General features: G+C 36.4%; 1 protein-coding gene across 1 annotated transcript in view; it reads left to right on the top strand.

Annotated features, from left to right (window-relative positions):
* The first annotated feature begins 753 nt into the window (after positions 1–753).
* SCEL (sciellin) overlaps positions 754–17,290 on the top strand; it is a 46,737-nt gene continuing 30,200 nt past the window's right edge. Inside the window, exons 1-8 of the mRNA XM_075138660.1 lie at positions 754–858; positions 2,162–2,235; positions 6,097–6,214; positions 6,807–6,869; positions 7,184–7,255; positions 12,715–12,783; positions 14,586–14,651; positions 16,121–16,186. Coding sequence (XP_074994761.1) covers positions 2,193–2,235; positions 6,097–6,214; positions 6,807–6,869; positions 7,184–7,255; positions 12,715–12,783; positions 14,586–14,651; positions 16,121–16,186 — 497 coding nt within the window. The 5' untranslated portion in view covers positions 754–858; positions 2,162–2,192. The remainder of the gene's footprint in view (positions 859–2,161; positions 2,236–6,096; positions 6,215–6,806; positions 6,870–7,183; positions 7,256–12,714; positions 12,784–14,585; positions 14,652–16,120; positions 16,187–17,290) is intronic.

Below are 17,290 nucleotides of genomic sequence, written 5' to 3'. Positions count from 1 at the left end.
TCAGAACAAATGTCTGAGGCTTTCTTGTTTATTTTTAACAAAGGTGTATGATACTTTCTTGCCAGTTCCGTGAGAAATTTAATCATGAATCTATGGAAAGGAAGGCTATAGTATAGCATGAAGTCTACATAGCACTTTCCTGTTATTTTTAAGGAGAAATATTTAAATTGCAAAATGTGTATTTTTAACAAGATATTCTAAGCCTTAGAATGACCACATTTGCTTTAATTTCAACAAAAGAAGGCTCTGTTTTCAAAGTTTTATGATTCACTTGCCTTAGGAAATGGCTTTAAAAGTCTTTATTACAAAATAAATACAAGTTCCTTCTATACAAAACTACTGTTTTTTCTCCAGATGAAGAAGTGCCAGTACTTGTTGCTTGTGAAATATACTGAAATGTCAAGCTTCCTATTATCCTGGGACTGACTGAAATAAAGACCAGTATCAGATGTCCAGGTGTTGCTTAGCTGAAAACATAAATAGATCGGAGTCCTCTCTATCATCTTGTGACAGTTCAGGAAAATTTAGAGCAAGATTGGTTATTATCTAAAACTGATTGCTTGATGACCTACCTGAACAGTTTCTAGGAATTTCTGTGCATATCTGCTTAAAACTTTGTCAGTAATTTTGAAAGATATTTTATAACCTATTGCAAAATAACTAAGGCTCACCATAGCCCTGAGCATATTTTTATTGGGTGGGAACCAGATCCAGCAGTCACATGTTTTCTACACACACCGTGCCAATGCACGCCTGATACCAACAACTAAGGTTAAAAGAAAGGAGTGTGGGTCAGAGCCTTCCAATCAACATGCCAGAATTTTAAACTCTTATAAACATCTGGAATTTCACAACTGGGTAAGATATATGCAGACTTTTGGACTCCAAAATTATTTTTTTATTTATATCTTTACTTTCTAAAAAGATCTGTATTTGTTTACATCCAGATTTTGGTTTCCTGCTTTCTTTTCTTAGTAATCATAAGCTGTTTTAGCAATTGTCTGGCAGTAAAAACAAGTATCTGCTCTAAAGTGCAGTTCATTGTGGCATCCACTAGTTTTATATGCTTTGTCGTCAGCATTACTTTTAGTATTTTTGCTAAGCTTTTGCCAAAATTCAACATCTTCACCTTCCATCAGTAAAGAAACAGCCACAGGCTCTGGTCTCTCAATTCATTCTATCTTAGGTGAGTGAGCAATACACTCTGCGTCTGCAAAAAAACAGGACAACTGTGTCACCCAGAGAACTGGGAATGTTTCTAATTTTTAATGACTGCTTCTGTCACAGAAATTGTTTTCTGGTGCTTGCGTAAATTTTAGCAGCCTGACCAGTGGAGCTGGTTGGGAGCTTTCCAGCTTAACATTGTTTTCTTGGAAAATGCTGCTTTTCAAAACGGAATTCTTTTGCTTAAGAGGGTGGTTTTGTCCACAGTCTTAATTCAATGTTAGGATTGCTTTTTTTTATTTAAGGGGGAATTTTTTGTCATTGAAATGTCATTATGTTCTGCTTGATGCTTTCTCTAGGAAAGCTGATAATCAAATTCCAATTTCAAAGCATAACATGGAATCTTTTGAATGGCTCAACTCCCAAATAATTTTTTTTTTTTAAATCGGCAGTCTTGGAGGCTCATTTTTTAACCTGATTTGAGATGAAGGAAGAAGTCAGTGACTGGAAAACTGCTGCAGGGCAGAAGAACCGCCTCTGTCCCCGACCCCCGGGTTAGCTGCAGGCCGCTGACGCTGCGGGACCCGTCAGCGGGGCTGGGCGAGTCCACCTGCTCTCGAGGCACCGCTCTGAGCCACAGGCTGATACCATCTTCCCGTTAAGCTAATCACCTCACCCCATTCTTCATTACTGTATCTTCTCCTCCGAAGGCTCTCACCACCCGACATGTTCTCAGGGAAGGAGCTGCCAACAAGGAAAAGGAAGGAGAGGCAGGGCAGGAATACACATAGTCATCACCAGGGAGGGAAAAGCCACCGCTGTGCCTGAGCTTCAGCTCAAAGAGGGCTGCAGCTAGTGCTAAGTCATTCCACCCTGTCAGACTAAACTTTGTGCGAGGAGGTGATCAAAGTGGCAAACGAACTAAGACTGTCTTTGGGGCTGATTCCTAATCTCACTGCCAACTCTCTCTTCTTTTTTTTTTCATGTTTTCTTTTAGATTCCCACAGAAGGACACTCCACTGAACAAAATGTCAGCTTTCAGCATACGAAAACAGTCTCCTAATCAAAGCGGTAATACTAAGTTTCCTTCATTTTCTGCTCTCAGGGCACTTAGAGGTTGAGGCACGGCCTCCCTCCTTTCCAAGCATCGCCATGCCCATTGCACAGCTCCCTCACAGGGCACACCGCCATTCTCCAGCATTGACAGGCTGGTTATTGGATTCACAGTAGGACCCTTTTCAGCCGCAAAGCTAGCGGTGTTGTGCATAAGCCTTCGTTGGCAGAGATTCGGGCTGAAGCACAGCACCAAGCAGTGCAGTGTGGTGGAGCAGTGGAGCCAGGCAGCATGGTGCAAGATGGCGCTTCCCTCTGCTGAGGCCTGTGGTTGCTGGTGAAACCCCACAGGAGCATGGTGGCTGGGAGGGCAGTGGGTAGACAGGGCATCCATCACCCTCAGCTCTGTCTTGTTGACTTGCGCAGGGGAAATGAGGAGAAATTGAGGAAAATTAGAATGGGGGGAGGGGAAAGAAATGCTATTTAATCATTGTCAGATAGGATTTGTTGTTCCTCTGAAGGGACAAAACTTGAGGAGGGCTGGAGTTTGCTTTCTATGCAGAGAAATGACTAGAGGCAAACTGTAAACATGATGAAACTTTCTATTTCCCTGAAGCCTGCAAAATACTTCTAAAGACTGAAAGGTTTTGAGGCACATGAGGACCTGGTTTGGGTGGGATGTGCCAGGCCTAAGTACACCAAAATGGGTGCAGCCACAGCAGGGAGCAGCTGGGCTCTACTGTGTTAAGGACATAAACTCTTTATTGCCAAAATAAGAAGGGGATAAGCTCCATCTGCCTGTGCTCATGTATCAGATCTATATTTCATTTTTTAATTGAAACTTGGGAGACAATTCATTAGACCAGAAATCAGTACTCTTCAGCAAACCCAAGGCCTCATGCATCAGCAAATTGCTTGTGATGTTTCTTGAAAAGAAAACACAATATATATTCCTTGGCTACCGCCTTCATAGGAGATTTCCCAAAACATTTTTTTGCACTAAGCAATTAAGAAAGCCATGATTTCTGTGAAATCCAAGTGATTTTTGGATAGGTGATAACAGTTTTCCTAAAATGCTATTGCAAAAAAGCCAATATTGCATATGCAAGGTTAATTTTAATAGTTGGGTATACACTGAGTACTTCTTGAATATATAGAAATGCTTATGTTATGTTCATGTAATTGAAGAGTTTTTCTTCAAGATTCAGAGGAGGTTATGGCTGACAGTAGACCACAGATTAAAATGTATTGCAGAGTTGAAAGCATCTTTGGCTAAAACTATTAGTATGAAAGGAATGCTGGAATCATTTCCACCCCTTTAGTTGCCATCAGCTATCCTTCCTGTAGAGAAGTTTTATCTCTGGAATGCATATACCTGAACTCACATTTTTCCTACTTTGGAAAATTAACTTTTTTTTTTCAGTGCAAATGATTGTACCAAATTAAAAATATCTAAATATTTATGAGAATGGAAAGGTACAGTTTTTGCTATTGGATCTTCATTCAAATCCTTGATTATTGAAAGTTGCAAAGGTTTTTTTCTATCTATATATGTTCATCCAAGTCCTTATTACACCCCAGTCATTGCTAGTATTATCAGTGTATTCAAAACAGTAAATATTTAGAGCAAATCCACTTAATATAGTCTTGTTTGCTAATTACAATGATATCCATTCTTGATAGTGACTATGAGACAATGCTATTGTTTCAACTGATGGAGGTCCTTCCTCTTTTCGGTTTGCAAGAAGTGTTTATTTTAGTAGATATTTTAATGAATCACTGGAGCTATGCAGGCAAGGCTGGGATGTCTTCATTTTCTGAAGTCTTTAAAGTCAGATTTTAATAAATATTTTTAAGAGAAAAACTAGCTCAATTGGCAGTGAGCAGGCTGATGCAGAAATCATGCAGTGAGGATAGATGAGTTTTTGTTCTTAATCTATCGCGATTGTCAGCACATTCTTATGAATTTCATCTTTGATGTGCCTGTTCATTTCTTAATGGTCTCAAAGGGCTGCATCTATGCCGCTCAAAAAAAGAAAGCCATCAGGGCCAAAAGACAGCAACACACAGCCGTGCTATCACAGCCATGCTTCTTAAATGTGTGTCACTTCTCTAGCAGCTCAGTCTTGGAGAGAGCAAGTCCAACACAGAGACAGAGAATGTTTGCAACTAGGCCAACATAAATGATGAGTCCAATCCTTTAATTCCTTCACTGGCCTTCTTTTATTTGGCAGTATGGACATATCTACAGTCAATTGCAACAGATAAGAGCAGACACAGTTTGGGTTACAGTCAGATATACATTTTTAGACTGAATTTTATCTTTGTACTGCAGTGTTTTTCTTTCGTGAGAAAAATGTATTTAAAAAATCAGTCTTGGCCATTGTCATTTAAGATAAATGTTTTAGTGCTTTATTATATTTGGTCTTCCATTCACTGTAGCTATTTGTCATTTTTCATGCTATCACTACAGCTGAAGTTCTTGGATTAAAAGCAAGAGCTACGTTTTATAAACCACAGCAGAATGCCAAAACACAGCTCTGACAAATGACGTAATACTGACTGCATGTATTTTCTCTGAAGTGTGGTCTTTCTATACACAATCTTTACGGTCAAATGTCCTTACTGAACATCAGATAATGATGTCTTCTGAAATCTGGTGGTGTTGAACTCTTTTTTGCATGGATGCTCAGAGAGTGAGGAATTAATGGAGAAAATGATGAAGGTCTCTAAAGGAAAACCTGAGAAATTCAGTATTCTTCATCAGTCAGTTTGTTGATTAATTGGATGCTATTGACAAAGGTTTTGCATATTTAATTTTTCACCTTCTCTTGTCTGGGAAAGTTTGGGGCAGCTATCACAGTTTAAAAATGGAATTTCTATTTGGGCTCAACTTCCAGTCTTCCATTTTAAAGTGGAATGTTAAAATGGCACAACACCTCAAACAGGCTGATGATATAAAACTTAGGTGGGAAGAAAAAGAACTGAGAATACTGGACAATAGTCATTGGATATTTTTGCTTGCTTCTGGGCCAAACCCCTCATAAAGAGAAACCAAAGGAGACAGATAAACATCAGCTTTCTAATACATTGAGGAATATATATTCTCACAAATCAAGTGAACATCGTATTCTTAGTTCCTCAACATACTAAATATCAGCATTGTTGGGCAAAGATATTTTAGGTTGTTTTCATAAGTAAATAAGGCTTCCATGTTCATACAGCGTGTGAGTGTGCATGTCTGTCTATCCCTCCCAATAGCCTTTGAAACCATACACCAATTTTAGTTAAATCTGACGTAAAAATACAGACCTTAAAGGTATCGCTTTTATTAAAAGTTCAGTAAAACTAGGTAACTGGTTAGAAAAGAGACCCTGTTCATTCAGCCACCGAGGAAAAATCTTCAGACGGAGTCTGACCCTTTTGAGAAACCTGAAAATCCACACATGTTGGGCTGGATGTAGGTGGAGGACCATGTGATCATCTCAAGATTAGCTTTCGTTCAAAATTTGCATCCTGTCACACATCTAAAAATACAAAAACCACAGACAACACCCCAGGAAATAGTCATTAGTTTGACTTTCCTGGGGTTACTGTTTTATGTATATTTCATAATTCCTTTATCAGATCTGTGATATTTGTTTACATTCAAAATATATGAAGCTGTTTCATATTACGGGTGAAACTGCATTTAGTTTGGTAAATTGGGCTTTTGCAGCTACAAACTTTTCAAGGAAATGGTCTGCACTAAACAGGAGTGATAGCTGAAAATTCAATCTGTGCTAAACTTTTACATATTTCAGCGTTTCTAATAGTACTTTAAGTTTCCAAAGTTGTCACATACATTCATTTTTAAGACATGTTTCTCTGCATCTGCAGATAATAAGAGCCCCTCTGTTGCCATTAAAAGCAGACAACAGGCTACTCATGACATTAATAAACGACGGACCCTTTTGCAAGATAACAGCTGGATAAAGAAGAGGCCTGAAGAGGAAAGGTAAGAAAGAGATGAAATACATTCCTTCTGTATTTAGTTCAGTATGCTATGTATATTTTCTTGGAGTGTCTACTTTTTCATCAATGGTATTAATCAGAATTACAGAAATTTCATCAAATAACTTATTTACTTATCTTGATGAGATATTGATTGCCTTTTGGAAGTATTGGTCTGCTGGACTTTCACTGACTGTTTTTCATTGGGACTTTTGAGCGCTGAGCATTTAATGAGATGTCAGGCTTCTGCTCTACAAGAAATATCCCACATTTCATATTTTTAGGTTGCAAGAATGCGATCTGACTCTTTTTTTTTACAAGTATGAAGATTATAAATCTTGACAAGTTCTTGTAAGGATCTTAAGTCAGAATCAGTTGAAATTTGCTGTAATGCAAACTAGGACTTGTATTACAGTAGAAACTCCACCTTGAGACCAGGCCCTCACTATTTGGTCCACAAACACCATGTAGAAAAAGATAGTTATGATAGTATAGCTGTGAAATCTGATTTAGGACAGAAATCTTTTGCCAAGAAACAATTTTCTGTTTTTTACTATTCAAATTTTAACTAACCACTATCTTTCTTTTGCTTGAAGTGCTGATGAAAACTATGGAAGGGCTGTGCTTAATCAATACAAATCCCAAGATAGCCTACACAGGTACAGTAGAGTATCTGAACACCTTTCTAATGATATTGCCAAAGAAAACTGAATACCCTTTTACTATATTCTGTTGATAGCAAGAGTTTTCTTTGTTCAATTTTAGTCTATACATGTTTCCACTGTAAATCTGACTTTGATATCAATAATCGTTAAGTCGATGATTGCAATGGATGCAGAGTTGGATCTGTTGACACCTGGATGGTCTGAAATCCTGTATGATACTTTAATTCAAGACTTATATATTGTTTTATTGGTGATGAGTTGTTTAATAAAAACAGTGACCAAAGTGGCATTTCTAATGTTTTTTATAGCAGTAGCACAAATGAAAAGGAAGATCAGAAAGCTGTACTTGGACGATACAGGTCTGATACTACCTTGGACAGGTAGGGCTTTCTTCTGTATGTATTGTATTTTGTGATGCTCATACTTGTGAGAGGTCTTAAAAATGAAAGCATGAATGAAATCAGTGGGTTTTTTTAAATTTTGTTATTTATTAAGTGTCTAAGTATGAATGATTTTTGCAAGAATTGTCAATGAGACAAATGGAAACGTGATTTGAGAAAAGGTTCTTTTGACATCTTGCTCTTCTTTTCTTCTGTATCAATTCCTGTGTATTCTTGTCCTCATAAACGTAATTACCTCTGCACTCCTCCCCAATTTCCTGCTTTTCAACCTATAAATCAAAGTCCTATCTCCAACAGTTAAACACAACATGGCTAAACCCTTATTCTTTGCAAATCCTTGCTGCAACTTCATACCATGATCAGTACAAAGATCAGAATCATATGCTTATCATACAGGTGCTTAATTTGAATGTCCTCTTCAGCCTTGACCTCTGTTGAGTTAGGACATGACCACGCCTGTGTTTGCAGATTCTTTCTGCATTGCATCTTCAAAACTCAGTCCCTGTTAACATCTGGTATCCACAACCTGAGGATATGAGTACTAGCACTTAAATGCACACTATGGAAAAAGTGCACTTGTTTGGTTGGATCTTAGCACTATGTAATTTTGTTTGATGATCCTTATTTCTGTTGTAAGAAACAACAAAAAATTTTTATGTAAAATTTACCTTCTCCATAGAAGGCTGAAATAGAATAGGCTACAGAGCTGTGTGATATCACCTCTCCATCGATTGTTCTACAGGCGGGTGAATCCTGCTGTATTTGTTCACTCATCACGAGGAAGCCATTCTATAACTCCCATTTACTTATTGCTCTTCTCTGTATCTTTTCTATTTCCATATTAGTCTTTTTGATCTGGGGGTCCAAATCTCCATGAAGGTATTTAAGACGGGAGCACACCTTGTACATATATATAGGAGTACAACAACAGCTTCTGGTTCATTTGCTATTCCTTCCCTTGTACATCATAATATTGAATTTGCTTTTCTGAGTGCTGCTGAGAATTGAGTTTTCATTTTCATAACATTATCTCTGTAACTCCAAGACCTCTTTCCTGAGGGATAATAGCTGGTTCACAGATCAATTGTTTTTCTTGGCAGTCATTACTTTGCATCTAAGACAACTGAATGTCATCTGCCATTTTAGAAATGTAACATGTTAGCAGATGACTTCTGAAAGCCTTGCCAGTCAGCATTTGTTTTGACTACCATGAGCTAGTGTCATTGGCAAGCAACATCATCTCACTCTCCTTCTTTTCCAGATAATTCGTGAACATACGGAAAAACACAGGTCTTGTACAGATCCCTCCTTCCACTGTGAAAAATTGTTGTTTATTCCAAACCTGTGTTTCCTATGTTTTAACCAGTTATTTTTGCATGAAAGGACCTTCTCTATTACCACATAGGAGATGAGTTTATTTAAGAGTCTTTAAAGGAAATTTCTACGAAGCTCTTTGGAAATTCAAGTAGAATATATCAGCTATGTCACTCTTATCCACACACTCATTGACTTCAAAACAATTTTTAAGGTTTGATTTTCATGCATATAAGCCCTGACTACTAATTTAGAAGTTATACAACAGTTCCAGTTTCTACAGTGTTGGTGAACAGTGTTGTCCTTTTGTATGGATACATCTCTATCTATCTATGACTTTCTGCTTTCTGCTGAGATATTAAGAATTATTTTAGGTGGTAAGCTAACTGTCTCTGTGTTCTCATATACACAAATATCTAACACAAAGGGTTCTTAAAATGCTACAGATGACAGAGAATACAAAGAAAGGATTATAGGTGTGAATATACATTTCTGATAACTAATGCAGAATATGTCCATAAATGGAGTGAATCATAATGGTTCCATCTTGAAATGATCACAATGAGGAAGCTGTCAAGTTGTTTATTTTTCCTCAGTCACCACTGGTCTTCTCAAAACTGTGGAATATAGCCATTCCAGTGCATTAATTTGTGCACACCCATTGCCAGCAGGCACTTCTGTAAGGGTGGACCACGTGCTCTGCATCTCCTCAAACTTGCAACCTAAGGCATAAAAGTGTGTGGATGTATTTTCTATTAGCACCTTTTTGTAGCCTGCAGTCAAATTTGGTACTTCCGCTTCCTCTGTGAAGGATGTTCTCCACCAGGTACAATTCCCTCATTTTCCTATAAATTATTTCTGGCAAGCATAACCATAGCACAGAATTCTCCAAGCTTAGAATAGACCAGTTTGCAGAACAGCTATATTGTTTAGTTGCCTGTGTAAAGAAGAAGCATTCGGTTTTTTTCTGTTCAAAACTAAAATGCAGAGATGAAAAATGGAGCATGTTTCTGGAATGCAGAATAAAATCTAAAGGACTGCTCCTAATATGACAGCTCTTGAGAAGAATGACCTTAGTATTGGAGATCTCTTTGAGCTGTTTAGAGAGTTATTGTAAGTCATGTTGTCTACATGCAAAATAATTTTTGTCTAGCTAAGGTGTTGTAAAATGGTAGTCTTGAATCCTGCAAAAGGTCTGTAGGAGTTACCAGTTTTCAAGCCAGAGATTGGAACATCTTTCCACGTTTCTACTTTGTATGTCTTCTGGCCATTCCAAAAGACAAGGATTTGAAGAATCTGGATCTATCTGGATGAATGTCTCATCAATAGGTAGTTTTCAAAATGGCAAAATAGTCATTGAAGTTCCAATTGGAAAAAAAAGAATCCAAAATAAACTGTTTGAGGAGTGTAGGAGTAATTTTGAGTTCTTCACCGCATGTGTAAATGTGACAGTGGAAACATATCTAAAAGTCATTTTAAGTATAGCTTTTTGCTTCCTGCATACTGCCATATCCATGTTTAAAGAAGGCATTGTTTGATATGAATTTTGCCTAACCCAATCTCTACAAAATGTGAACATTAGTCTTCAGGTCCTTAAGGATCTGGGAGACATGTGGAGATGACTACATGCAATTGCACCATTGGCTGCAACATAAGAAAATACCAAACACAGTTAAGTTGTTAACAGAAATCCATAGCCTGATGGCAGTAGATGCACGTATACTTGTACTGGCATGTAGATCTACACATAACTCAGACAACAATTGCATTATGCAGGTGATCACAGACAGCCTTTCTGGATGGGAGGAAAAATTTTGTTTATCCATTTATTTCTCTCTTATTATTAGCAACTAACTAATATTTGACAAAAGATGGAGGAGATCTTAAAAATCAGAGAGTGACAATGAAAATTACATTGCTATTTTACCATGTACTAAATGCTTCTAAGTCCAGAATAGCTTCCAAGAAGAATAAATCCTAACTGCATTTATAGCAATCAGATCTGAAGAGATGGGACTGAAGCAAACGTGACACTTTCATTTTCTGCTTTGTTAATAATCTAATCCTTTGGAATGGTAGAAATTATTAGAAAAGGAACTGAGAGCAAACCAGAAACCACTGTTCAGTCGTCATATGAACCTGTTTTGCACATCTTGAACATTGCATGCAGTATTTCACTTATGTGAAGAAACTACAATAGAACCAGAAAAAAATAAAGAGAAAGGTAAGAAAGGATGATCGCAGGGATGAAATAGCTTTCATATGTGGAAAGTCTGAAAAGACAAAGTTTCCTCAGCTTGGAAAAGAGTGATACAGGGAAAGTGAGTAAGGAAGGAATATTTTCTGTTTGTGGCACTGTAAGAATGAGGAGATACTGTATGAAATGTTTAGGTAATGATTTAAAGGAAAAAAAAGAAAAAAAAAGAAAAAAAAAGAAAAAAAAAAGAAAAAAAAAAGAAAAAAAAAAGAAAGAAAAAAAGAAGAACACCACTTGTTTTTCCCTTAACCCATATATTAATTGTAGGAATCACCACCACAGGGTACTGAAGAGGCCAGAAATTTAAATTGGTTCAGAAAAACAGATGGGTAAATGGATCATTGATCCAAAGGTGTCTATTGAAGACAGCATTCTGGGTGCAAACAGAGGATATTCTTCCACGACCGCTTATCAGAAGCTGAAAAGTTGTACAAGGAGAAGTTAACATTATACTTACCTCTCTTCTTTCACTTTTTTCAAAGCTTCTGCTACATTGGGCAGCAGTGGAGTAGGATGCCAGATGGACCCTTTAAGTCTTTAAAATGAGCAAATACAGAATTACTTAACGTATTGTGCTGAAATTTTGAAAATACGAAATGAAACTTGAAAGAAATGCTGGTTCATTGGATGGTTGTGAATTAGGAGAAGCGCTCATGTTTACATCTGTAGTAACGCTAGCAAGTTTAGTGAGACCTCTAGTGAGCTTTCGAGTAACTGTAACTGCCGGTCACAGTCAAAAGCTGCTCATGATATGAGACAGTTGTTTGCACAATTAAATTTAAGATTTGAAAAAGGCACAGAACACATGCCGGTGCAGATTGTCAAGGCTTTTCATTAAATACAACGGTATTCTGTGATACTTGGCTGAAGGCAGGATACAAAATGTTTTGTACGTAATATTAGATTATAGTTCTAGGATTAATTATTTTGTATCTATAGCTTCAGTTTATAGATGGGAATAGATAATTAAAATTAAGTAATTTCTATATGTAAATAAATTGTAGCTCAAAATATGTTTCAACTGTTTTAGCCAAATATTTAAGATAACCCTCTCAATTTAGTATTTGTAATCTGTTTCAATGTACATCACTTTATATTTGAGCTTTTTGGAGTTCCCCTGTTCTTATTAAAGGATATTCCATATATGGGAAGAAAGTTGAAATAAAATAAGTACTTAAGCTGTTTCAGCTACAATAGCTACATGGTGCTTTCTGTGGAAATTCTGAAGGGCTTTAGGCAACAGCTGTGGAATCCATAAAGGGCTTGAAAAATCACATGGTTGTTTCTTAGTGTAAATTTCATGGCTTAATAAAATCAACTCAAGCACAAATAATCTAACTTCTTTGATAGATGTTATTCCTGTAGGTCACTACTATGCTTTATCAGGGATTTTACACCAGAGTATTTTGGAATCACATTGATCTGTAAAAGCTGTAAAGAAAGCAGACTGTTGCATCTCTCAAGGGATGGTGAGGGAAAGGGAAAGGGGATGGTTTATGTACTGCTTGACTTAAAAACATTGCTTTCTTTCTAGTATTCTGATCTAATTCAAGGGAGATGTAATAAATTAACTATTAACAGCAATGAGGTTTGATACAGTATATCAATTAGTGTCTGAACATAACCTTTTAAAACATTTTTTTTTCAGTGAGCTGCTTAGACTCTTCAGATATTAATGCACTAAATGTATATTAATTCAGCTTCTGTTCTATACCTGTTTTGATACTGGGGAATTTTTAATCTGCACATAGGGCAAAGTTGTCGTGGTTTCGGCTAGTGATACTCCATCTTTTAATTTTATTGAAAGTGGTTTTTTAAAAGAAAGATCTAGATTATGTATTATAAGTGATTTCTGTGTTTTTGACAGAATTCCAGCCAGAAGTGATACTGATAAAATAAATAAGTCTCCAACTCTGAATAATAAGCAAAGCAACAGGTATGAGTTTTGGAAACTTTATCACCTAAGTATTATGTATTATAATTTATTACGTATCACGTAACATTTATCATGCATTATCATCTAAGTATTATATTTTATCATAACTTTTGATTACATGTACATACCAAGAATATATAGAGAAATAGTTTGTATGGCATGTAGCCTAATAGTAGGCTTCATTTCACCACCTGATATCTGGAATGCAGACACCTATATCTAGATTCTATATCTAGACTCTTTTTATAGCCAGTGAGGAGAAAAAGGGTCTTTTGGAGGACAATTAATCTGATGTCTCTCAGATATTTTCTTTAGAATAAGAGGAATTTTGCTTGAAAATGCCTATTTCTCCACATAGATTAAAAGAGAGACCAGCTCAGATTACACATTTACTCAGCATAGCAATTATTTAAGAAACACAGTATTTTAAATACAAAAAAGAAAGAATAAGTGTGTTTTGAAAACAGTTCAGTGTGGGTATGTTCTAGAGCTCTACATTTCTCTGCATGAATTCTACCAAATATAATACATATTTCTGAGGAAAGACTACATGAAAAAATTCTAATTAAGATTTTCTGTGGAAAATGCCATTGAACATTGCCAATGGAAAACTTGAGTACAAAAACATAAAAGTACTTTTTTGATAGGCTAACCGATTTTTCCAGTGAAAAGCTTTTCTTTTGTCAGAAGGTCAGTCTTTTTTTTAAAACAGGTTGAAACCAATTTTTAATTTAAAATAAGTACAAAATCTTTGACATGTTATTAAAAATGTTGTTATGATTCAGAGATGGCCTCTTTATATATGTAATATGACTACACAACACTGAAAATTTATTTTCTGAAGAAGTTACAGCTCTTACCTCATTGAAATTTTTATTTAAAAAATGAAAGTCAGAAAAGCTCAGCCACATACTTATAAATGTAAAGGGACATATATATTGCTGTGTGCTTCATCAATGTCAGTAGTGTTCTATCAGTAATAAATTACACGGAATATAGTTGCTAGTGAAGACTGAACACAGCAATTAAATGTCATCTTGCGAAGTGTTGAGATATTACTCTGAAGAGCAAATTAGTATCTCTGGCATTTAAAGTTCAAGTGAGGTCATTCTTTTAAATTAGGATTTTGCACCATTATGTTGTAAATCATGGTGATGATGACACATGAAACATCACATAAATTGGATTTTATGTTATTTTGTCCAGAGATTATTTTTTAATAGACCTACCATGAATTCTGAAGTGGGACTTAGGTGAGACTTAAATGGTATATACTTTTTCCTGCCAGAGAACAATAAAATGATTTGTAAAACCCTGTTCTTCAGTTATTCTCATTACATTAAGAATTGCAGAGGACAAGACAATAACTTTTTGATAAACTTTATGAGAAGAATCACTGGCTTGGAATTTATATAGTTAGAAGTATGAGGAATACCATCTCCTTTTACAGGCATATCATAAAATAGAGCAGCACTGACATAATTGAATAAGAAACATAAAATTTAAAGTATGAAAAATAAAGATATTAATATTTCAGTGGTTGGATACTTAAGTATAGGTACAGAAGTCAAGATTTTAAGAAGTCTCTAAGCATCAGAATCCCTTAAGGTGTCCCAAATCTTGTATCCTTTGAGGTACTTCCAAAATTTCAGGTGACATATATAAACATAGTCATACTATTTACCATATACAGTTGTATCATTCTGAGAGTAGAAATATGATTTCTTGTCATTGTTTTTTTTAATTTAAAATGATACACTTATTGAAGATTAATGAACTAATAAAGTATATTTCCTTAACAGACAACCTTGGACTCCTAATGCATCATCCACAAACACTGCTGCGACTTCTCCAATCAAAAAAAAAAGGTATTCATTACCACCATTGCTTGGTTAATGATTCAAAGCTGCACCAGGGGAGGTTTAGACTTGACATTAGGAAGCATTTCTTTACTGAGAGGGTGGTCAAACACTGGAACAGGCTTCCTAGAGAGGTGGTTGATGCCCCAAGCCTGTCAGTGTTTAAGAGGCATTTGGACGATGCCCTTAATAATTTGCTTTAACTTTTGGTCAGCTCTGAATTAGTCAGGCGATTGGACTAGATGATCATTGTAGGTCCCTTCCAACTGAAATATTCTATTCTATTCTATTCTATTCTATTCTATTCTATTGGTTGCCAGAGAATATATACCACTCTCTTAATCCTCAGTAATATATCACAATTATATAAAACACCATTATCAACTTTCTCCTCTAGCCTGCTCTAACTCCTCAGTAAGCTTCAAGAATTCATCTTTTACATGCTGTGGCTTTTTCCATGGGACTACTGTGTTGCAAGGTTGTCTCTGTAGAGGCAGTTTTGTGAGCCCTGTGGACATAGCACAATAGATGTTAACTCTTTGCTGCAGCCCCTAACTCAGCAAGCATAGGCCTTTTCAGTATCTAAATTTAAAGCATTGTACCTCACTGTAATTGCAACCAGCTGAAATCTCTGATGCCAAACTTGACTCTGTGCTGTTGCAGTACATATGAACCACACGGTTTTCTGCATGATGCACAGCTAGCTTTACAAATTTGGATTTCAGATAGTATTATCTGGGCAAGAATAAAAACAGGGTGTAGAACAAAGAAATACATTTTTAATTTAAAATGTACTGCTGGCAATAGCCATATTTTTATGCATCCTTCCCAGCCACAAATTCTGTACATTTGTGATTTTCCACGCATAAAGACTGTGATCAGTAGAATTATGAACGGAGAAATTAAAAAGTCATATTAACAGCCCTGCTTGTTTGGTGGAAGTTTATGGTGTTTTCAGCCCGGGCTCTTTGAAGATGTGAAGGGCCATCACTGAATTGCACTGTTTATGGTGCAACTGCTTTGCCCTCACGAACAATTGCTGGATTGATAGTTTTGAGCGGAAAAAAAAAAAAGAAGAACTGAAAGTGCTTGTGATGTTTATGTGACCGCTAATACCAGCCTGAACGTGGTTTTTGGGTTGATATTTGACACCCTTTTCTTTATACATTCTATCTGGTTGTCCTTCCATGAATGATCCATTTATTTGTACCATTCAGGTTGCAGAAAAGGCCACCTAGAGTCAAAGAACGCATTTTTCACAACAACAATTAAAGTTACTATATTATTTCCAATTCCATTCAATTATCTGGAAAAGAATGGTCTAAAAAGTATTTGTATGCAGTATTTCAAAATACTAATAATTTAAGAAAAGTTCCAGGTATTTCTACACCACTTCTGACATTCTAACACTCATAGTATGTTGTTCAGCCCCATAGCATTAAACTAATATTCAAGAATTTATTTGTTAATGCTGACAGGCAATCTTGGATGCCTCCCCCGGTTTCGAGTAGTAAGACCACTACAGAAACAGTGGAAACCAAACGGTAAGTACTGATGATCACTAGTTATTTCCTAATCCTTGGCTAGAGCTGATTTTGAGAGTGAGCCAACAGGGCAATTCTTTGAGGGACTGCGTTCGATGAGTAAGATGGCATGGGAAGAGAAAGCATCCCATGCCTAAACACTTGCTTGGGCTTTTAGCAGCTTGATGCCCAGCATTGACTGAGGTCTGAGTATGTGAAATGCCAGTGGCTTGAGGTTACATAAGTGGTCCCAAAATTTTTCTACAATGCTTGTATGCTTTCTTCATGGTTTTGCTTTGGACTATTCCAGTTAACTCTCAATAAGACAAATCTCTATAGAGCGACTAGCCGTAAGGGCAGGAATCTATTGGTGCCATTTGATCTGACAGCAGGAGCTAATCCTGGGCCCTTTTGCTTAACAGCGTGGACAAAACTTCAAGATCTGCTTAGTCAGCTCTCACTAAGGTGTCTAAGAAATAGTTTAGAAGAAAAGTTCAGGCTAAAGTTACTTGCAGATGAATGTTTAACATCTATTTCTAAAGTTGTGGTTGCTTTCTGGCAGATCAGAAAGAGAACAGAGAACATTTCTTGTGCTCTCATCTAAAAGCAGAATATCGATGGTTTAAAATATCCATGAATGAACTTTCACTTTATTCTTTGCTTAGGTCCTCTATTGGCTGCAGCATGGCCTTGTGCTTCCCTAGTTTTAATCTGTGAAATTACCAACATGAATCTCATGCATATCAATGATGAAAATTAAATGACACAGAAATGAACAGATACATTGTTGTGTTAGGCAGATTTCCTTGGTAGACCATGGCCTAGAGAGTTTATGGAATCTCCATCACTTGAAGACTTTAATATGAATCCTTAAAACCAAGTTTAGCAATTATTTTTAATCTTATTCTGTGTTTACTAGTGTCCATCTGTTTGGCCAAGATTCAAAGTCACTCACCACCCAGCAGAAAGGTAGCTCCTAGATGCTAAAGTTTATTTTCTTTTAAGTCAATGCTTACTAGATATTTTTAATATGTCAACTGTGCTGAATTTATCTGGCTTTATTTCAGTATCTCACTACGACCATGGTAATTTTGAAAGCATAGGATAGGATACATCCTCTACATG

This window comes from Calonectris borealis, chromosome 1 (assembly GCF_964195595.1).
Source record: "Calonectris borealis chromosome 1, bCalBor7.hap1.2, whole genome shotgun sequence".
Classification (NCBI taxonomy): Eukaryota; Metazoa; Chordata; class Aves; order Procellariiformes; family Procellariidae; genus Calonectris; species Calonectris borealis.
Note: the sequence above shows the minus strand (reverse complement) of the source record. Positions and strands in the feature narration are given on the sequence as shown.